The sequence below is a fragment of the Pezoporus flaviventris genome, unplaced genomic scaffold, assembly GCF_033815535.1.
Source record: "Pezoporus flaviventris isolate CSIRO_AGI_PZ_B2104156 unplaced genomic scaffold, CSIRO_AGI_Pfla_v1 ptg000059l, whole genome shotgun sequence".
Classification (NCBI taxonomy): Eukaryota; Metazoa; Chordata; class Aves; order Psittaciformes; family Psittacidae; genus Pezoporus; species Pezoporus flaviventris.
The window spans coordinates 2,885,908-2,908,292 of NW_026892607.1; the positions used below are offsets into that span (position 1 = coordinate 2,885,908).

At 46.1% G+C, this 22,385-nt stretch overlaps 1 protein-coding gene across 2 annotated transcripts in view; it reads right to left on the reverse strand.

Moving 5' to 3' along the window:
* Positions 1 to 8,450: 8,450 nt before the first annotated feature.
* NEGR1 (neuronal growth regulator 1) overlaps positions 8,451 to 22,385 on the reverse strand; it is a 274,782-nt gene continuing 260,847 nt past the window's right edge. For both annotated transcript variants that reach the window (XM_061469770.1, XM_061469771.1), the window contains one exon: positions 8,451 to 12,304. In XM_061469770.1, the coding sequence (XP_061325754.1) occupies positions 12,180 to 12,304 (125 nt within the window). In that variant the 3' untranslated portion in view covers positions 8,451 to 12,179. The remainder of the gene's footprint in view (positions 12,305 to 22,385) is intronic.

The window sequence follows — 22,385 nt, forward strand, 5'->3', positions numbered from 1 at the left end:
TCGTCTGGGGTGGCATTTGGAGAACGTTCTTCAGCTGCAGCTCTGCAGACTGAGTCTTACAGCTTCCGAGAAGCCCTTCAAATGTAAACTCCAATGCCCCTAAATATGTACTCACTGATTCAGAGATTGCATGAGCTGCAGCCCAGGACAGCCTGCCATGAGCAGCAAAGCCAGCTCAAGTGCTTCCCCACTCGCCCTGTTTCAGAGCATCCTCATTTATACTTGGCTTTGCTGCCTTTGCTTCATCACTTTTTCTGCATGGCCTAAACAGAACCCTGAGGTCTGACACCAAATTATTCTCTCTCTTTAATATTGTGTTCAGCTCTGGGCCCCTCACTGCAAGAGAGACATTGAGGTGCTGGAGCGGGGCCAGAAAAGGGCACTGGAGCTGGAGCAGGGCCTGGAGCCCAAGGGTGATGGGGAAGGGCTGAGGGAGCTGGGGGGGTTCAGTGTGGAGAAGAGAAGGCTCAGGGGGGACCTGATGGCTCCCTACAAGTGCCTGAGAGGAGGATGGAGCCAGGAGGGGCTGGGCTCTGATCCCAAGGAGCGAGGGATGGGACAAGAGGAACTGGCCTCAAGCTGCCCCAGGGCAGGTTTAGATGGAGCTGAGGAACAATTCCTGCCCCAGAGGGTGCTCAGGCATTGGAACAGAAGAGATCTGCTGGGGCGTGGGGGGCAGACACAGGGGTCCAGCAGCTCCTCACTGTGACCTTAGCTTCTTTCTGGCACTTGCAGAACTGTACCTGGGACTGCGGGGAGGGTGGGAGGGCTCTGGGGTATGATCGACCTTTCTCATTACAATGGAGGAAAGAGGCCAAGTGTGATCTTAAATGGCAGTGTTGGCTGTTGAACACCTTGTACCTGCCCTGGATGGTGGCTGTAGGTCCCTTCCATCTGAAATATTCTATTCTGTTTGGTTCTTGTGTGGATTTTTTGGGGTCTGGGAGGACGTTGATCCTGTAGAACTCATCCAGTGTTCTCCAGGGGTTGGGGTGGGTGGGAGTAGGGGGGACTTAGAGACTAAACAGGGCACGTTAGGTGTGTGCAGCAGGATGTTCCTGTACAAACAGGCTTCAGGTGGGAAAACAGTGAACTTGGCTTTAAAGCACAGAAAAACAGTGATTGTACAATGAAACTTGAGGCAAACTCTGTTCGAGCTCAACTTTGCTATGGCAATCTTGGCTCGGGATTTGTTGTTATGCTACATTAGACCCCATAGAAAGTGAAGCCAGGTGAACAAGGAACAATTCAAGGCTTGAAGAAGTTAAAAAGTGAGAACTGCCAAGGTCTGATGATGGAAATTCATCAGCTCCCGGCTGAATAAGTAACTGTGATTCTCTTTAATGTAGGAGCTCTGCCAGCTTGCAAAGGAGCAGATGTGCACACAAGATGGATAGTTGCAGATAGTCAAAATACTGGTGGCTTTTGTTGCGGCGGTGGTGGTGGGGGTTTTACTTCAGTGATTATCTTTTTTCATCTCAAATAAATCCAGATTGTGCATAGGCTGGAAAACAAAATAACAATATTTGGAGAGTGGGAGTGTGGCTTTAACAGGTGGCTTATTTACCAAAGGCTTTACTCCTCTAAAAATCATATCCCTGCAGCATCCTGCAGCAGTGAGCAGGAGCATATGAGAGCAGGAAGGCGTTTGGGGGTTATTACTTTATGTGGGCTTGGGTTAGGTTGGTTTAATTAAGAACATCTGCAGGAGTGCTTTGCTAAGTGCGTTTGCATGTGTTATTGACTTAGAGTTGGGTGCTGTGTCCTGGAGAGCAGGCAGTGCCCCCCTCCTGCTTGAGAAGGTGGGTGACAAGGTGGGTTGGCAGGGACATGGTGCTGCTGCTGGTAGGAGTCAGCCAGCGGCCTTCAGCCCATCAGTTAGAGGGACACATGGATTCATCACAGGTATTGCCAGCCTCCAGTGGCACGAGGTGCCTATCCTTAAACATGGATTTGCCACTTGGATGTTGTTCCCTAGAGGAACACCGCTTTCTTGTTCCTATAAAGGATGTTCCTTACAGTGATGTTATTCCTGTTATAAATTCCCAGGAATTTATCCTGGAGAGGAGAAAAAAGGGGAGGTAGCCCCAGTGCAAGGTGATGAGCAGGAGCTGAGCTACCAGGGCAATCCCAGTGCTTCCCAGTGAGCAGGTTCTCAGCTCCTTGCTCACCCACACTCAACCCAAAGCTCTGCCAAGGGACCTGGGCTTGCAGAAGAACTGGTGTTCCCTGTGCCTGGTGGCAAGGAGCCGGGGAGCTCCTGGAGCTGCCCCACCAGCCCCTGGAATGGGATCTGACCACCGCTGTGCCTGGCACCAGGAGCTGTTGTCATCACACGGAGGTGCGCAAACATGCTCTGCTGCAGACCCAATACCTATTCTTTACACATCTCCCACCCTGGTGTGAAAACTGCGCTGGGTTTGAGCTGAGAGTTGTTTTAATAACAATATTTTGAATAGTAGAAGCATAATTACACCCAGATTTGGCTCGGCACCTCCACGAGGCTTGGCTTTTGCTTTCAGATGGTGGCTCTCTGCATTTAACAGATACAAATGGGTTCCCACCCAGTTCTGCTCTTCCTCACGCTTCCAAAAGCTCTGGTGCTGTATTAAGCAGCTGGCCTGGGACTGAGCAGTGCCATCACCGTCACCTGTATTTTGCTTTTGGCCTTTCTGTCTCAGCCTGTGGAGGGTGGGAAGGGATTTTTTCCCCATATATTATGAATTTATGGGGATATTAAAGCACCTTCCATAACTCCCAGGTTTGGGTAATAGCCTGAGATTTAATATGGGCAAAATGCCTTTGATGGCTGAAGTCATGAAGACAATGATTTAAACTGATTATTAAATCAGAATAGCCCTAATTCTTGCAATTCCTTTTAAGATTCTGTCCCAGTATTGACCATTATTAGTTGTTATTTACAGCAATGAAGTCCTGTTTTTTGGGGGTGGAAAAGAAACTAGAAATGGAGAAAGGGTCCTGTGGGGGGAAGGTTGGTTTGGGTTTTGACTGCATTGGTCAAATCCCTGGTTGTCAGTGCTCAAGAGGGAGATCCATACTAAAGGATGGATGTTTTAGTTGAAGAGCCTAACAGTAATCACTGCACGTTTCACCATATGGTAAAATAATTGCATTCCAAAAGCACCAGCTTGATGAGGAAGCAAAGAAAAAGGTCACGTTCTAAGATCACAGTTTGTCAGGAGAATGAGCACGTCTTAAACACTCAGAGGAGGGTTCTGTGCCCTCCTTTGGGGTCTCAGCGAGGACCTAAGCCAAACCGACCACGGGCAAGACCTGCAGTAAACACATCCCTTTCCATCCTATGACAGAAAAGCCAGAACAAGCCTTTGGGGGCAACCAGAGCCTAATGCCTCATCACTGGTGTGACTTTGCACCCCAACCACCAGCATACCCTTCCTTTTCCTCCTCCTTCTTCTGTTCCCTCTTTCTGAGCAGGTTTTCCCTGTGGGACAGGTTTTCCAAGGCAGGAATAGGTGGGCTGGATCAGACCCTTCTGCAGCAGCAGAGCTGCCCGGCTCCCTGCAGGTGTTTAAACCCATTTTAGAAGTATTTTGGTCAGGATTTCTTCACTCCATTCCTCTGTTCATTAACCTTTACGGCAGCGCTAATTCTGTACTCGAACAGAAGGTCAAAGCCCTCAGCTGAAGCTGTTCCTGAAGAATGAAGTGTCTTCTCTGAAGCCTTTGGAGAGAAATCCCGTGCCAGAAGCACTCCTCAGTGCCTCTTGACTGGTGCTGCCGCTGCCTCGCCTCCCGAGGAGCCGGTGCCACGTCTGATGCGGGAGCCAGGTTGCTGCAGTGGTTGACTTTGGGAAATGGGTGTTTGAAATGTGCTCTCCCCATTGTGGCCTCTTGCAAAAGGTGCCTGAGGTACTGAAACACAGACCCAGGCACTTCCTGCAACTCCCCTGGTGAAAGTGAACTCGCTGTGAAAACTCAGGTGGCTTTTCCACCACGTTTCTCATCAGCAGGAGAGGCAAACCGGCATTCAGACACTCCTGCACTGCTCTACCTATCTAAAGCTATGCTGGGATGGAAAGACTCTGCCTGGACTTGTGCAAAGCATTTGGCACTGCCCCACATGACATCCTTGTCTCTAAACAGGAGGGACTCTTCATTAGGGACTGTGGTGACGGGACAAGGGGTAACGGGTTCAAACTGAAACAGGGGAAGTTTAGATTGGATCTAAGGAAGAAGTTCTTTCCTGTGAGGGTGGTGAGGCACTGGAATGGGTTGCCCAGGGAAGCTGTGAATGCTCCATCCCTGGCAGTGTTCAAGGCCAGGTTGGACAGAGCCTTGGGTGACCTGGTTTAGTGTGAGGTGTCCCTGCCCGTGGCAGGGGGGTTGGAACAGGATGATCTTGAGGTCCTTTCCAACCCTAACTATTCTATGACTGTACCCCGTGCTCGAGGACGGCAGCGTGTACACGTCCCAGTTGTGGAGGAAAGTTTTCCTGAGTCAGAAAAACCTCATGGAGCTTTCAGGTTGAAGTTGCAATCAGAGCGCGCTTAGAGAAGAAGGTGGGAGCTCAGACCTTGATGTAACACCCTGTCTTTGTCTTAGCTGTTTGTTTGATGGGGCAGTCTTGTGGGTTGGAAGATCAGTCTGAGAACTGCAGCCTCTTCCTCCTCCTCCTGATCCCCTGCCTTCCATTCCCCATGGCTGGGGTTAAAGTGAGACCAAGAGAAGGGGACCGGGAGACAGGGGATGTGCAAAGGGGATAAAGAGATGGGTAGCAAGAGATGGAGACTGGGAGACAGGGACTGAGAGATGGGGACAAAAAGATGGGCTCTAGGTAAAGGTGACCAAGAGACAGGTCCAAGAGATGGGGATCAGAATAGTACCAAGAGACAGAGACCAAAAGGCAGGGCCAGTGGTATGCCAACCCCCTGCTGTGCTGCAGTCCCTTCCCCATGGAGGTGACACAGTGCTGTTGTGTGTGCTGTTGCCAGGGAAAGCATCCCACTGCTGCCAGAAAAGCCTGAAATGGAGTGCTGCACATCTCCTCCCACTTAGCACAGCTCCTGCGGGCTGCAAGAGCACAGGTTGGTGCCTTGGAATTAAATTGATATGAGGAAAAAAACCCTGTTGAGACCAGAAAACACACGAGTAGCAGAGCAGGATGCAGCTTGTTCGCTTTCCCAGGGATACCTGGGGGAGTGTGGAAGGAATTACCCCTTTCCTGAATCCAGCGTGTTGCTCACCAATGGCAACAGCCCACGGCCGCCTCCGCAGTGGTTTCAGTCTGATGCTAATATCCCAGAACTGAACTTTCAGAGCCTGTGTCAAGGGTATTGTTTAATTTAGCTCTGAGTTTCCTCTAACTCCCCATTGATGCCTTCCAAGCTTGTTTTCCAGCTCACTGAGGGCAATACGGGGACCCTCTCCTGGCCCCATCCTGGGGGGCACCGTGCACAGGAAGGTCCTGTCCCAGCATGCTGCTTGTCCTCCTGCTACCAATAAACACATAAATGGGAAGGATGAGTGCATCTATTGCTAAAAGCAATTTGGGAATGATTCACAGGGTGTTATCAGCCTTAATATTTGGCAAACGGACACTAAATCCTCTTTACACAGAAAATAGTGGCAAAAGAGCTCCAGTGCTCCCCTGGGCCCAGCTCCCAGGCTCTGATTTAAAGCTTGAGGGGACTGAATTTGCAGCAGCTTATCTCAGAGTTAACTTTATTTTTCCCTTACAATACTAAATGTAGGAGGGTGAAGGTTAATGAAGGAAACGGTGAATGTGAAGTTCCGTGGAAAAACGACCCAGTGCTTTTAGCAATTCACTTAAATGAGAGAGGAAAACCAGTTCCTTTAACATTTTAAAGCTCTCACAGCCTAATGAACCATGCTACCTCCTGCAGCTTCCACTGAGCCAAAATTCCTGCAAGAGACTGTCTCATTAGCATGAAGTGGGAGCAGCCTGCCCAGCTCTGCACGGCTCCTGGGATGCTTCGCCTCTCCCACCCCCAGGGAGCATCTCTACCTGAAGTGAGGTGTCAGAGATGTTAAGCACATCTAAACTGCTGCATCTCCCAGCCTGAATTAGAAGAGCAAAGTCTGTTTTCATGTACAGAGACACGTGCACAGGGTGCCCAGAGAGGCTGTGGCTGCCCCATCCCTGGCAGTGTTCAAGGCCAGGATGGACACAGGGGCTTGGAGCAAGCTGCTCTAGCAGAAGGGGTCCCTGCCCGTGGCAGGGGTTGGAGCTGGAGGAGCTTTAAGGTCCCTTCCAACACAAATCAGGCTGGGATTCTATTAATAAGGCAGGGAGGGAAGCAATGGCGTTGCCATCTCCCCATTAGATGCCTACCAGGAAACAAGGTGGCTGCTGTTCAGCCACTTCTTTAAGGTTTATTCTCATGGGTCACATTTAAGTCACCATAGCTGGGGTTAATGGGAATTCTGTTTTTAGGATTATAGCAGTTTTGATAAGTGGGAGAGCTGACGTTATTGCACATGAATCCCCCTGTGTAATGTGCGAGTTGTGGTGTGGTTTTGGCTGAACAATAATAAAGGGAAGGATGGATGTGCATTAGGAGAGAACAGATTTTGCCCTCTGGATACCAAATCTATATTATCATCACAGGCATTTTTTAATCTGGCAGCATGAAAACCCTCAAGGGTTGGTGGAGGAATGATGAATACTTTTGTATTTGGCAGATAAGAGGTGAAACTCCTGTGGCAGTGGTGGCCGGAGCAGCGCTGCTCACTCCTCCTCCCGCAGCTTCCATTCCGGCTCACTACAAATGCCATTTGTTCTGCTAATGGGGGCTGAGCTTTACCTGCTGCCCAGCGGCCCTGCAAGGAAAATGCCTTTCACTGGGTTGTTTCTCATTGCTGTTTGCAGTGGGTTCACAGTTCAGTGCGTGGGAGAACCAAGTCCTCTGCTCTGCCCAGGAGAGCTGAGTGAGAGCAAAGGGAAGGCTCCTCCTGTGTGTCTCCAGGCACTAGGACGGCTGCTGGCATATATTAAAGCAAAGCCTCAGGGTTAGTTCTGACATGGAGGAGACATGGGCATGTAGGTGATGCAGGGTGGCTGAGGACCATTATGCACCAAACAGCAACCCCCAGTGCAGAGACCCAGCTTCCATCCCTGGCAGTGTTCAAGGCCAGGTTGGACACAGGGGTTTGGAGCAAGCTGCTCTAGTGGAAGGGGTCCCTGCCTGTGGCAGGGGTTGGAGCTGGAGGAGCTTTAAGCTCCCTTCCAACACAAACCAGGCTGGGGTTCTGTGAATCACATATGAATGACAAAATACAAATGACTGAAAACGAGGTTTATGGGAGGTGGCAAATTATGTTGATCTCTGCATTCTTCAGCATGGGCATTTTCTATTCTAAAGGAACACTTGAGCTCTTCATGCATTAAGAAAGTCGGTAGAAAACAGTAGGACCAAATAGTGCTGAAGGTGCCCTGGTAAAAATCTCTCCTGCCCTTATTGATACTACCCTGAGACCCTTGTGCCATTGCCTTGGTTTGCATCTTTTCAGTTATGTTCTAGACTTTTCTGATCACAGAATAAATTCCTCTCCCCCTTTCCTCAATGCTCAGCAGAAAAACATAGAACGGGACCAAAACCCAGCACTGAGTGCCTGTGTGTGCAGCATCCCTGGCAGTGCACGGCTGAGATGGATGTTGGTCAGATTGAAAGTGAATTCCTCCTTTGGATGTCAGTTCTTATTTATCTACACTCAACATTAAGGCTGAATGGAGAATTTTAATGCCTGGGTTTTAAGATATGTATCTTTGTTGAAGTTGTCTTCTTGTTTCAAAGAGGCCATGCGTGGCCAGGCTAAAATTTGTCCTTTTCCTAAACTTGCTCATGTATGTCTGCTTATGCTATAATTTGGAAATTATTTAAGAATATCTAGGATTAAGATATGTTTAAAACTTATTTAAGATTTGATTTGCTGGAGCGGGGCCAGAGAAGGGCAGCGGAGCTGGTGCAGGGCCTGGAGCACAAGGGTGATGGGGAAGGGCTGAGGGAGCTGGGGGGTTCAGTGTGGAGAAGAGAAGGCTCAGGGGGGACCTGATGGCTCCCTACAAGTGCCTGAGAGGAGGATGGAGCCAGGAGGGGCTGGGCTCTGCTCCCAAGGAACAAGGGATGGGACAAGAGGAAACGGCCTCAAGCTGCCCCGGGGCAGGTTTAGATGGAGCTGAGGAACAATTCCTGCCCCAGAGGGTGCTCAGGCATTGGAACAGGCTGCCCAGGGCAGGGCTGCAGTCACCGTCCCTGCAAGTGTTCACACAGCGTGAAGGGGAGCCCTCAGTGCCATGGGGCAGTGGTGGCCTTGGCAGGGCTGGGAATGGTTGGACTGGGTGAGCTTGAAGGGCTTTTCCAACCTGGTTGATTCTAGGATTCTTTCAAAGGAAACACTTCCCTCTCCTTCCCCCCTTTTTTCTTCAACAGAACCAATCCTTCCATGGCAGGCTATGAAATATGGATTATTTACCTCCATACTGGGCACACTTCTGGCCTAGTCTTAGAAGTAAATGCATATTTAGTCTTTAAGGCATATTGTTCATCCATGTAAGTACATATTTTGGTATAGACATTCTTTATAACACAGTTCTGTGGGCTAAGTGGAGATTTTGGTAGGCAGAACATTTCCCATTGTCTGTCCAGAATGCCAGCTATGAAAATGTGCAAAAAAGCAGCTTTCACTGATGACGGGTTTTAACACTCCTGCATCTTAAAAACAGCACAGTTTCTAAAATAATATATATATATACTGAAAAGCTTAAAAAAAGCTGTCTAGCTCTGAAGGATGCATTTCCTGCCAAGTTATAAACCCTCAAGAAACTGCATTTGTTCAGGAAGTTGTGAGACATCCTTTAATTTAGTATTAGTATAATATCACCATCAGCAACTGTGTAATTAAGAGCATCATTGCTTCTATGGATGTCACCGGCGCAATGGCAACTGCAGACCTGAGTTATTACACACGTAGGAACTTACTTATGGTGTTACAGACCTGGGGGGGTTTGATGTGGACAACAACCTCAGTTATGCTGCTTGGAGCTAAGCCATTTATTTATTTAAAGGTAGGAATAAATAGAATAATATCTGCCCAACAGATGTGACCGGTGTGGGTTAACCCTTTGAAGAAGCCTAGAACATACCCTCCAACCATTGCCTAACGCAAACACACCTACAGATTAAAAGGGTGGGTAGGTTTTGTGAAACGTGGCTGTGTTCTATTTGCAGCACTGTCCGGTTTGGAACACCTCAATAAGTCCCAGTCTGTACAATTCCCAGTTCACTGCATGGAACATTCACCAACTTGGTTGCTGCTTTATTTGATCCATGCTGCCTACAGCTCCAATCCTGCAATAATTAAGGGCGTTTGGCTGCACGTACTAGGTCTGTTGGGTTAACTGGTGCACCGAGCTCAGCACGGCTGCACCTCTATGTAGGAGTGGAGGATGGAGCGGGCAAGTCTCACAAGCTGACTAAGTCCACAGACACCAAGAGCTCGCCCTGTGCCGCGCTTTGCACCCACACACGCATCCACCACCAAACACTGCTATCAAATGCCTGTTTTAATAGGCCTGACCGCTATCAAACACTTATTTCATCTAAGGAAACACCACTGGCACCCAGAAATGTTTAGGGTTTGTTTGCTTTTGACTTTTTAAACTTGACAATAATGGTGTCCCCCCAAATTCAAGTGAAAAGTCTGAGATGGGACTGAATATCCATGTTATCCAGTAGCTCTAGCAGGTATGAATGCAAACAGTCAACTTATAATTATCTTTTTGAAATATATTTAATAAAGCTGCTGTTCATTCTATTCTGCTGCTGGAAATACCATGTTTCAGGTCTTGGGAACCACTGGAATGAAATATATCATTGAAATATGGAATTTGATCCAGCCACAGTATAGAAACATCTCAGTTTTATGTGAGACAAGGCGCATGAGCTGGGCTATGCATATCCTTTTTTTTTCCCCTCATAAAACCATACTGACACAATACTTTCTGCAGCACCACTGTTTCTAGCAAATGGGTTCTAAAATATAGCACTTTAAAGCTGCAATACAAGAGACATCAGGATATCAGGACTGTGTATAGTACAATTTGAATTGGGTTTTGACTGTTTCCTCAGAGGATTAAGTTTCTCATGTTATTTGAGGTTTTAAAAAATGCTACATTACTGAAAATAGTAACTGGAAATAAGATAGAAATAGTATGATCTGTCACTGAACATCCACAGTGACCCAGGACACTCCATTCCCATGTTTTGGAGTCAACATATTTCTTTTATACCCTTTATCACTAACTACAACAGATTCAGTGTATATTCTGTTAGCATGGGGTGGTGTATACTGAGACTAGTGAAACCCAGAGTCTGCCTTTCCAAAAACTGGGGTACCTGTGAGCTGAACTTGGAACTGCTGGGTATGCACAGTGCTCATCTGGTATTGCTTGCTACAAAAACCTATGGATTGATAGGAGACAAAACATCGACTACAGGAATTGTGTCACCTACCAGACATATAGATAGAGAAAACATAGGAGTGTTGGTGTCAATAGTGGTTTTGTTACTCTTGTCATCAATAGCTGCTTTGTAAGCAAGTCAAAATCTGTTGGGGTCACAAAGGGATGTTGTAGTCAAGGGCTGTTGGCCATCGTCATGCCCCAGCAGTTTACACAGATGGCATTTAAACTCAGCCATAAACGGTGAGTAACATTTTGCATTAGTGCTGTCCGGGGCTGCTTAAAAACAACAAAGTTAGTAGCATTAGGTGCTATTTCAGAACTTGATCCTTCACTGGGTGAAATGAGCGTTATCTATCTCGATAGACTGCAGTACTAGGAAATTAGGTATGAGGCCTTAACTGCTGTGCAAGCTATTTGTACAGCGTTAGTACGTCGGTAATGAAGTCCTGTCTGTAATGATGATTCTATCGTGGACGGCAACATGCACTTCGGTACAGTTATTGGAGCAACCTCGTTTTAATATATATATATGTATATATATAAAATTCTGCTTGATACTTCATGTATTTTCAGATATCTAATATTTAAAAGCATCCTTTATCATTGCTAAATTAGCCAAACCAGTACAAAATTAAGTGCAAGAAAAATACCAATTCACATAGTTTTTGCCAGTAATACAAAAGGGACAGTTCAGCTTCTGACATTTACAGCCATTGAGGAATTTGGCTTTAGAATGACTAAGGGAAACATTCCTACATTCAAAAGATGTCTCAAAATAATTTGTGTTCTGTTTTGTAATGGGAAAAACTGGTTTTTACTGAAATCATCTACTGGTCAGTGGTGCTAGATGGAAAACACAAAGAGGAGTTGGTGCTATCCTCAACTGGTTGCCTAAAAACCTAAGTCTGAAGCTTTTTGATGACCCCCTGGAGATGGGAGAGGAGGTTTTGCTTTTAGCCAATAGCACCTTTGTCCTAGACTAGAGATTTGTTATGCTCAAAAGGATGCTTTAGCATTTCCCAAAAGACATTCCAGATTTGTTGGAGAGGAAGAGGAAAGAAGTGTTTTATGAAGGCACACCCATGCTGAATTTGCAGGAGAAAGGAAAGAAACCAGAAAGCAGTACTGCACAATGCAGTTATAATACAAGGCTCATTCTTGAAACCTGAATATCATGCTAGAAGAAAATCTAGATATGTGTAATATTTTGAAGAAATATTATTTTGAAGGCAATATTATTTGTTATTTTTTCTATCAAAAAAGGAAAAATGTGTCTGTGTAAATGTGGGTTCAATGCTGTTCAAGAAGGGAACTGAATATTTGTATTGCAGCCTTAAAGAAGCACATTTTTACTGCAATATCTTCTCTTTTTTTTTGTAAACTACAGTCTGCAACTCAGCAGACCATGACTGAATGCTTTTGAAAACTTGGAGATTACAAACATGAAATCACAATTAATATCCTCTAAAAGTAATTTCAGAGTTTTTCACGTCTTAAAAAAGGACAATGTGTACTGCTTCACAAGGTAATGCAGCTAATCAAAAAGAGGAGTAGAATTAAAGTATTTACATAATGAGCAATTCTACAGAAGGCGATCATCCCCACGTAAGCACTGCTGATTATATCCCACGCTGCTTTTAACAAACTCTACCAGATTGGAGCCAGTCATCAGCACTTTCAGAGAATCCTTAAAAGCCTTTTATGGGTCTTTACATTTAGTGCAGAATGATGTTCTTCAGGTAGAATATGCTGGTGAGGGAGGACAGTGTCAACACAAGGTACCAGCAGGAGAAGAGGACTTCGGCATCGCCGGTGATCCCGTACTGGGCTGTACTGGGAGCTGCAAAGAGAAGAGAAAGGGGTTAAGTGAAAATGCCCACTCCTGGACCCCCAAATCCTTAGTTTTCAGTAACTCTTCTAAGATAACCATTAGTGCAGCAAAAGCGTCCTCCTGAAAGCCGCAGGAGCTGCTGCAAAGGTAGCCAAGCCCTCCTGCCGCACCGCTGAGTGAAGATGACTTTTAGTTTCAAAGAGGATAAACCAGTTTTAAGGCAAGCATTTAAAATGTGGGTATTTAACATCAGCCGAGAAATTCAGGTTTAAACATCTGAATAATTTATCTGTTTTCAAGTTACTGAGCATTGAGATCTCCACTGAAATCAATGAGAGGTGAATGTCTAAGGTCTGCTGGAAAACAACTCATTTTCTGCCTAAGTTTAGATAGAAGCCAAAGCTTGACAATTTTGCTTTGCCAAGGACATTCATATTTATTTTCAGTCTCTTGGATGAGCTTGAATTTATTTGCTGTAATACAAAGCCTTTCTCAAATTCCTAAGTAAATATTACAGTAAGGGCATGCAGAGAGAGAGTTAAAACATAAGAAACCAGTGTGGAGAAGCAAGCGAGGAGGCAATCACTGGCAGCAGCCATGGGTGGGATGGCTGCAGGCTTGGACCCGGGCGGAAACCAGTGATTTTTGAAAGGCTGGAGAACTGAGTGGAGAGAAACCTGATGAGATTCAACAAGGACAAGTGCAGGGTCCTGCACCTGGGGAGGAAGAACCCTAAGTACCAGCACGGTTGGGGGCTGACTCTAGTGAGAATAGGACAAGGAGCGATGGCCATAAACTACAACACAACACAAGTACAACACAAGAAGTTTCACCTCAACAAACACGAGGAAGAACTTCTTTACACTGAGGGTGGCAGAGCACTGGCACAGGCTGCCCTGGGGGGCTGTGGGGTTTCCCTCTCTGGAGACATCCCAAACCTTCCTTGGCACGTTCCTCTATGACCTGCTCTGGGTGGCGCTGCCTTGGCAGGAGGTTGGAAGTAAGGATATGGCACAGGCTGTGCTTTGGAGTAAGCAAGCTTCTCTTTGGGGCAGAGAAGAAGGAAAGCTGCAGTAATCACCCCGGAAATTAAAGTAAACCCAGGAGTTTCACCACATCCTGCTGGCTTTTGCAGTTGTGGTCTCCTGAATTTCAAGCCTTGCTCAGTCTGAATACTGAAACAAGAAAATCTGTGCTATGTGCTACCAGGTCCATTTCTAATGTGACATTTGGCACAGTGTGTTGTAAACCCCAAAATCATTCATTTCCCCCATGCAGAGAGGTTCAGGCAATAAAAACCCCAAACAAGATGAAGCTTGATTTTGAAGCTTAGTTTAGTGACTAATAATCATGCCTAAACACAGGACAGGGCACTCGCTTCTCATTCAAAGGAACTTTGTGTGATAAGTCAGGATGGCAAATCAACATTTAATTTATTACACAAACCAGGCTAGCAAGCTGAAACACAGCGTGGGTGGTATTGCATTTTGTCATATTTAAAGAGTTCCCCTAACTTACAGATAATTTGAACTATGGTGGCTATAATTGTGAGTGGAAAATTATGTAAATCTGATTTCCTGCACATGAACCAATACTATCTTTCTGAAGCTTATTAAATCACATCTGGATTGTTTCAGCACAAAGGTGCTAAGTGAATTAATGGGGAAAACCACACAGGCTTGGGTAGATAATAGGAAAGACTTACGGTTCCCAGAGCTGGCTAACCAGAAGGATTTGATGCGAAAAAAGAATGAAGGAGAAGCAAATCTGGAGAAGTTTAAGCCACTGGGATTGAATATAATGTCCTGAGCAGATGCTCAGCTGGATTTGAATAAATAGCCCTGAGTTCACATGGGACAGGGAGGTGGAGGATGCCAAACCATGCAGAAGCTGGTTTTGCTGGACCATGGGCTAAATTTCCCCCTCTTCCACCCCTGCAGAGCTTGGGTGTTGATGCTATGACTGGGTCGGTTCAAAACCACATTTGACCATAGCAGCCTTCCAGTATCTGAGGGGGGCTACACAGATGCTGGGGAGGGACTCTTCACCAGGGACTGTAGTGACAGGACAAGGGGGGATGGTTTTAAACTGAAACAGGGGAGACTGAGCTGAGCTCTTAGGCAGAAGCTCTTCCCTGGGAGGGTGCTGAGGCGCTGGCACAGGGTGCCCAGAGAAGCTGTGGCTGCCCCATCCCTGGCAGTGTTCAAGGCCAGGTTGGACACAGGGGTTGGAGCTGGAGGAGCTTTAAGGACCCTTCCAAACATTCTGGGGTATTTTAAGAGCTTTGAGAAAGTAAACACGTGTGTTTGAAATGTAAAGGTTCCCAGCATGGTCTGCTAAGTCATTCATCTAGAGTGATTATTTGTGGGAATTAGTTTCATTGTCATTGCTGGGTAATGCCAGGCAAGGTCATTTTGTACTTGGAGTGGTTAATTTTCTTCGGGGTTTATTGACGGTTCCCTCTGTCACACCAAAAACCTTACTGTAGGAATGAATGAAAAGGTTTAAATGTTTGAAAATAGCTTCTTCCCCTCCTCTTAAGATGGTAGCATTGAATGTCATTGTTTTGTACAGACACACACACTTGCACTTGCAGCCTTAATATTTGTACAGCAAGATAATGGTGGAGGTATGTATGATTAAGCATAAATAAAAGCACGGATTATTCGACTCTGATTACATCTGCAGCTATCCTGGGCATTTCCATAATGCCTATCACCACCAGTATATCAGAGCACTCTGTTTACAACTGATTTTACAGCATGAGAAGCTTTCAGTAGACGGAGGGGGGAAGGAGAACAGTGGTTGGCCTGCAGAGAGGCATTTATGCAGCTGAAGTTTCTCATCTGGAGCAATGTCTTGGTAACTATCTGAGACAGAAACCAAGGTCAAGTGGTTTGGCTCCCCTTGTGCTGATCTGGCAGTGCAAATCCAGTTCAGAGCTGCGAGAGAGATACCTTAAAAGAAAGTGAATTTCTGTGCAGGGGAAGTTTAAAATGGGCTGGATGAAAAGTCTGATGTTTGCAATGTAAACGGAGGATTTAGAAGAGCACGGAAGGGAGCTGGTGGGGTTTGGCTGGTCCCTGTGCATGCCCTCACCAAGAAGATGGCTCTTTCCCCATGGAGCACTATGGGAGCCCTGTGCTCCATGGGATCTTCTAGGATTGCCTTCCCTCAACACTGACCTACAGCAGCAGGTTATAGAGGTGGGTTTGTGTTCAAGGCCAGCTTGGACACAGGGGCTTGGAGCAAGCTGCTCTAGTGGAAGGGGTCCCTGCCCGTGGCAGGGGTTGGAGCTGGAGGAGCTTTAAGGTCCCTTCCAGCCCAAACTCATCCTGTGATTCTCTGATCCATTTTTGGATTCCTTGACTTTCTTTTTAGCCTAGTAAATATCGTATTTTCTATTTGAACTCAGAATCAGTATCCACAAACCAGTTTTGAATTAGGCACAGAATGTATCATAACTGAGGTCTTTATGAAACAAGAAGTGCTTCTTTATTTTCTATGCATATGCACAAATACACACGGGGATAATATTTCACTTTAAAATGCTGTTGGTGGCATATCTCTCTCAAATATTTTAAATACTAAGCTTTAATATTTTAGTGCAACAAATAGTTGTTTTTTGCCTCTGCAGTTAGAGCAATAATCTTTTATTCTCTGTATTCCTATTTCAAGACTCAAAAAATTGCTACATTATTCATTTAAATTAGAAATAAGAAACAAATCAGCATAAGCCACTCATTTCACAGTTCCTGCATCTCGCAGCAGCCTCGCGTGAATGCCAATGAACAGGACCTGACAAAACCCTCTCTTATCAAGTCCATCGGTCTTTTGGGGGCTCACCTTCTGCATCTTTCTGCCAACACATTTCAGAGAATGAAGCCATGCTTTAAAGAACCTCACAGTTTTGGGCTTTCTCCTCTACAGCCTTGTCTTATCCATCCAGGCAGAGTTAGCTCATGGACAGCTCTTGCAATCCCTCCTGCCTCCTTCCTCAAGGATTTTCAGATATATTTGTCTCAGTGGTGCTGAGTGACTCCTGGCTGGAAAATATACAAAAGCAAAATTCCACCCAGAATTCCACCCACAAAACCCAGAGAATGGCTGCAGAGGGATTAGCAGAGCAAAACTTGCTCCCCAAATTAACATATTTGATGTATATGATGCTGTAGGGAGGTGGAGTCCCCTGGGGCATTCCTCCCTTGTTCCAGCATGATCCTTGTCCCTACTGCTTCCTAAGGACTGGGGACACAGATGAGCACTGTGCCCAGGTGAGGACATGTCCTGTGGCACTGATGTACCTCATCTAACAGTTTGCCACACTCAGTGACAATGTTCCTAGGTGCCCCATGAGCCAGCACACAAATTGTGGTTCACTTTTCCTAAAGCTCTGCACTAATTTCTTCACTTGACTTTCTTCACTGGGATAAGAAAACCTTTTTGACCATACAACACCTATAATATCTTGCAAATAGAATCATAGAATTGTTTAGGTTGGAAAAGCCCTTTAAGTTCACCCAGTCCAACCATTCCCCAGCCCTGCCAAGGCCACCACTGCCCCATGGCACTGAGGGCTCCCCTCCACGCTGTGTGAACACTCGCAGGGACGGTGCCTGCAGCCCTGCCCTGGGCAGCCTGTTCCAATGCCTGAGCACCCTCTGGGGAAGGAATTGTTCCTCAGCTCCATCTAAACCTGCCCTGGGGGAGCTCGAGGCCGTTTCCTCTTGTCCCATCCCTTGTTTCTTGGGAGCAGAGCCCAGCCCCTCCTGGCTCCATCCTCCTTTGGAGGGTGCTTGCCTTTATTTAAAATGCAAGCATTTCGCCTTTCAGATGTGCTCTGGTGATGCTGGCCTGGGCAGTGCTGTACATTTCTCCCTCATTAAAAGGAGTTTCAGGGCTTGACCCCAGTAACGGGGGAACATCAGACTGGAGAGGATCTGATCCACCACACCACCTCACCCAGCTCCCACAGATGCAGCCCGAATGCGTTTCAGTGTTAGTTAAATCATCAGCATTATCCAGGTGTTGTTATCGTGGTCAAAGCTCAGTTTAATCAGAGTCTCCATCTGGCACACACTTCAGAAGGGCCCCTCGTTCAGATTTATCTATTTAACTTCACCAGTGAATTTCCCATCTCTGCAAATTTCCTGTCTCGGGCTCTTAGCCTTGAGGATGATTGCATTTGCATAAGACTAAACAAATCCGTGTCTTTGCTGATTCATTCTTACACAAGATTTGAAGGTTTTGTTCTCCCAAGGTCAAGCTTTCTGCGGTCTTGCCTAGCCCCCGAGGCACAGAGTGAGGCTGCTGTTCTTGACAGACTTCCCTTTGGTCCAAAGGCTGTGAGCCTGATCAGGAGCTCTCCTCACAGATTATCTCCTAACACAAGCTGTTGCTTTCTAATACAGTCCTTTATAGACTGTCGACCTGCTCGTCCAAAGCCATAAATCCTCAGCTATCATCAAGTGTAACGATATGTAGAGATGTTATCTGTTGGGCTCAACTGGGCCTTCAGAGTCCCAGTATCTTACAAACTTTTCTTTAAAAAAAACATTTTTGACAACCAAATCTTTTTTATTTTTTTTTCCACACTGCTTTGACCTTGAGTTAGATTATCCCTTCCTTCCCCGTGTATTTCACATGTTGCACAAAACCCCACTATTTATTAAGGCTTTTCTATAGTAAATCATTAACCTGACTATAGTTGAATGAAATGCTTATTAGCATCTCTCTGCATAATCCATTTAGCAGAATTAGTCTTACTTATTCAGACAACCTAAAGAGGTCCATGCTTTTGTCTACAAGGCATCAGGATTAAAGCTTATAATTATTTCTGGTTAATGCAGTCCTTGGTGTTAGGAAATGTTGGTTTGCACGTTTCAACATAGTGTTTTTGCTAATCTCTTGTATTAAGTAGAGATAGTGATATAATATTGTTTTGTTCCTTTCTATTTACCACCAGGAGAGATGTCTGAATATAATCCTATCTGTGCTAAGAGTGAGCTTATACACTTTCACAACTGCTAACTGGTATAAAACATGAGGCTTAGGTAGGATAATCACTAAATTAGAGAAAAGGAGAGTTTGATAAGAGCATGTGGACTTGGGAAGCACGCACACAGGGACCCTGGCTGGTGGCTGTGCCAATGTTAGCATAGGTATCTCCTTCTGCTGGACTGTGACACTGTAAACGCCTCGCAGGAAAGATGGTAGATGAGGTTTTGTCAAGAGTGAGAAGCGGACCTGACTTTGCCGATAATCCCGGCTGATAACCCTGTGCCAGCGCCTCAGCACCCTCACAGGGAAGAGCTTCTTCCTAAGAGCTCATCTCAGTCTCCCCTCTGGCAGGTTAAAGCCATTCCCCTTGGCCTGTCCCTACATCCCTTGTCCCAAGCCCCTCTCCAGCTTTCCTGCAGCCCCTTCAGGCACTGGAGCTGCTCTCAGGTCTCCCCTTCAGGAGCCTTCTCTTCTCCAGGAAGAACAAGCCCTACCTTGTTAATACATGTTAACTTTATTGTTAACATTATATCTGTTATCTTTATATATTGTTAATATGGGTTAACTTTATACGTTAACATTATTGTTAATGATGATAACTATCTTGGCCACCCAGCACTGCAGTTTCATGATTGTGAGGACCTTTGCCTAGGAATTTGGGCTTCCTGGCTGTGGAAACCCAGGCCCAAGGAGACAGCAGAGACACGCTTCCCTCCCTGCCCTCTACAGCACCCAGTTACCCATTCACCCCCGAACAAACAACTCCTGCTAAATACTGTCAACAGCCAAGTACTAATTTAAACCCAGCTAAAAATACACCCAGTAAGGTAAAGCGTAAGGAAGATGATTTTTCCTTGCTTATTAAAGCGATGGGACATGCCAGCCACAGTCTGCAGCTCAAACCAGACCTGCCTAGTGAACACTTAACAGCTGCATTTCATTAAGCCTACAGAGAAAGCAAAGCCGTAACTGGTGGAGGTTGTTAACTATATGCAAAAAGGTTTTAAGTGTCTCAATTTCTGTTCTCAAGTAACTCTCTGGAACAAAACATTCCCAAAGTCAGCAACTTCTCAACAGTATTTAGTGCTGGCGCCTCGGTCTACATGGGAAGGACAGGGAAGCACCAGCCACGGAACTGCTCCTGTTTCGAAGGAAAGCATCCTCAGGCAAGAGGTTAAAGATTTGGCTGTCAGTTTGGCAGAGCTGGATTTGGAAATGCAACCTGGTCCAGTGGAGGGTGTCCCTGCCCAAGGCAGGGGGCTGGAACTAGGTAACCTTACAGTCCTTTCCAGCCCTAACTATTCTATGATTCTATTCTATGACTCTTCTCATAGAAACCCGGATTTAAATCTGATTGTTACTGTTCACAGAAAAACCTCTAATGTAGTGAAAAAGGGTGTTACTTTAGACAAATAACATCCCTCATCTTTCCAACATATAAATGATGAGTAAACTTCCCAGATAATTTATGTTTTAAAAATCCTGGTGATTTTATTGTAAAGGTGGATTGGCAAAGTTCGGGTAACGTAACTGAAAGAGGGAAAGATAACCTTTGCATTCCAGTTAAATGAGTGTGATTGTTTAGAAGCATTTAAGATATCAGAAAGAACCCCTCTCCAGGCAGAGAAGCACAGGCGATATCTTATACTTGGGCACAAGATCCTAATATCTCGATTTTGGACATCTTTGTGTCATGTGCCGAAGGAATCGCTGTGGTCCTGAGTGTCAACGTGTGCTTTTTCAAGGAGTTCAGCATCTACTTGTTAGTGATGTGATAGCTGGAGGCTTACAGAAGCTATTAATGATGTCTATCTGGTACAGAACCTGTTAAAACCAGTGCTATAGCCCAAACTGCTGCATTTGAACATAAGCACTTCATCTTGTACTGTGGTCACAATGAAAAGGCATTGGGAAAACTTCATTACCCAGGTGGGATTTGTTTCCCAACTTGCATTTTGAATTTCACCGTGTGGTTGCCAATAGAAAAGTCCCCATTTACAGGCACTTATCTCACAGTGGTACCTAAAAATCCGTATGGTTCCTGCTCACTGCAGTTACATGGCCTTGCTGTTCTTCTGCAGGAGCATTTGTAAGTGTGGGCTTTGCAGTGGGGCTGGGCACACACTGTTGTTATCCCATATTTCTGTATTTAGAAGGGATTTAGGCAAGGTGAAAAGCGGGTGATGATGATTTAGAGAAACTCTTAAAAGCAGAGCCCGAACACAAAAGCCTGGTTTGTAGATAATCAGTGTAAATAATAGATTGCCCATATGCTGCTTTCCAGCTATTTCTTCAAGCAAACGTCTCTGGGTATCATAAAATCAGAACAACAGTGGTGCTCGGACAAGGCAGGCTCACTGTAATCTTTCAGATAACGCAGACGTGCTTTTGTTGCAGCTGCAAGAACAAACCCAATTTTAAGCCCTTATGCGTTGTTGTACAGGGTATCTTTAATGGAATTTCATTTTGACACAGATAAATGTGATCACATCAAATAAAAAAAACCTTTCCCTTAAATGCTGCAGAGAAAAAGAATCCTAATGCTGTAATAGGATAACTGAAGCAGGCACTGAACACCGAGTGCTTGGAGTTTAACAGGATAAAATAGTACAGCCCTGACATACCTGGTTTCTGCTGGAAGGGATATTTCATAATCCCAAGAAATATTTATAAGGAAAATTACTGTAAGGGAACAGAATAAAAATTGGCTTTATACCTCATCCTTTATACTCAAGTTATCTCCAATTTCTTTGTGCAGCTGAGAGGTACAGTCACATCAGAACAAATGAAGTATCCTAAAGAACTTCAGAGCTGCACACATGTAGCAGGCTCAGAGGTCTGAGATGAGCTTTAACAGGCAGTTGATAGCAGCCCCAGTCCCGGGATGAGCCCTTGCTTATCCGGATCACCACCTGATACCTGCCTTTAGCTGGAAAAGGAGACAGAACGTAGCCAAGCACCTTGGCTGGAGAGTAAAGCAGAGCAGGTAATCAATGGCACTGCATAGACATCTCGCTGGCCACAGAGCAGGCTGAGCCTGAACACATGGCAGGGTGAACCCACAGCCCCACACCACCTCCCCCAAGCTTTCTGGCACTGACCAGCAATAGAGGAACTGCCCCAGGGTGACCTGAGCTGGGGTTTTAATACAAAAGAGCCATGGAGATGCTGCGAGGGCTGGAGCAGCTCTGCTCTGGAGCCAGGCTGAGAGAGCTGGGCTGGGGCAGCCTGGAGAAGAGAAGGCTCCTGAAGGGGAGACCTGAGAGCAGCTCCAGTGCCTGAAGGGGCTGCAGGAAAGCTGGAGAGGGGCTTGGGACAAGGGATGTAGGGACAGGCCAAGGGGAATGGCTTTAACCTGCCAGAGGGGAGACTGAGATGAGCTCTTAGGCAGAAGCTCTTCCCTGTGAGGGTGCTGAGGCGCTGGCACAGGGTGCCCAGAGAAGCTGTGGCTGCCCCATCCCTGGCAGTGTTCAAGGCCAGGTTGGACACAGGGGCTTGGAGCAAGCTGCTCTAGTGGAAGGGGTCCCTGCCCCCTGGGGCAGGGGTTGGAGCTGGAGGAGCTTTAAGGTCCCTTCCAACCCAAACCAGGCTGTTATACTATGAACGCATCCTAATTAGCAGTGACTGGAAGAAGATTTGATTTCTTTCTGGAGATATAAAAAGTTCCATGGGGGAAAGCGAGGGCTGCACATGGCAGAAGCAAAGATCAGCCACCTCAGCCTGCAGCTCTTGGAGGCAGGTCTGCAATCCATAGCACAGGCTGCAGCTCCACTTCCCTCTCCCAGACATTGTCTCTCCTTTCTTTCCCATGGCTTAAGGACGTGCCTCTCATACGCCAACTGCACAGAAACTTCAAATACATCTTTAATTCTCATGGAAAACTGAGCCCAGCTGTGGCACCTGTAATTAGCGTCTGCCTCCTGGCTTCCCAAACCCGGCCCTGCTGCCTCATTCCGTCTTGTGATTTCCCTCATAAATATCTTAAGATCTATCTTAAAAGCAGTGAGTTGGCTTCCACTGGGAGCAATCAGTGGAAGTTTTCTCTACAGTTGCACTTCTAAACGGGTAGGAATTGTCTTATTCCCAGGAT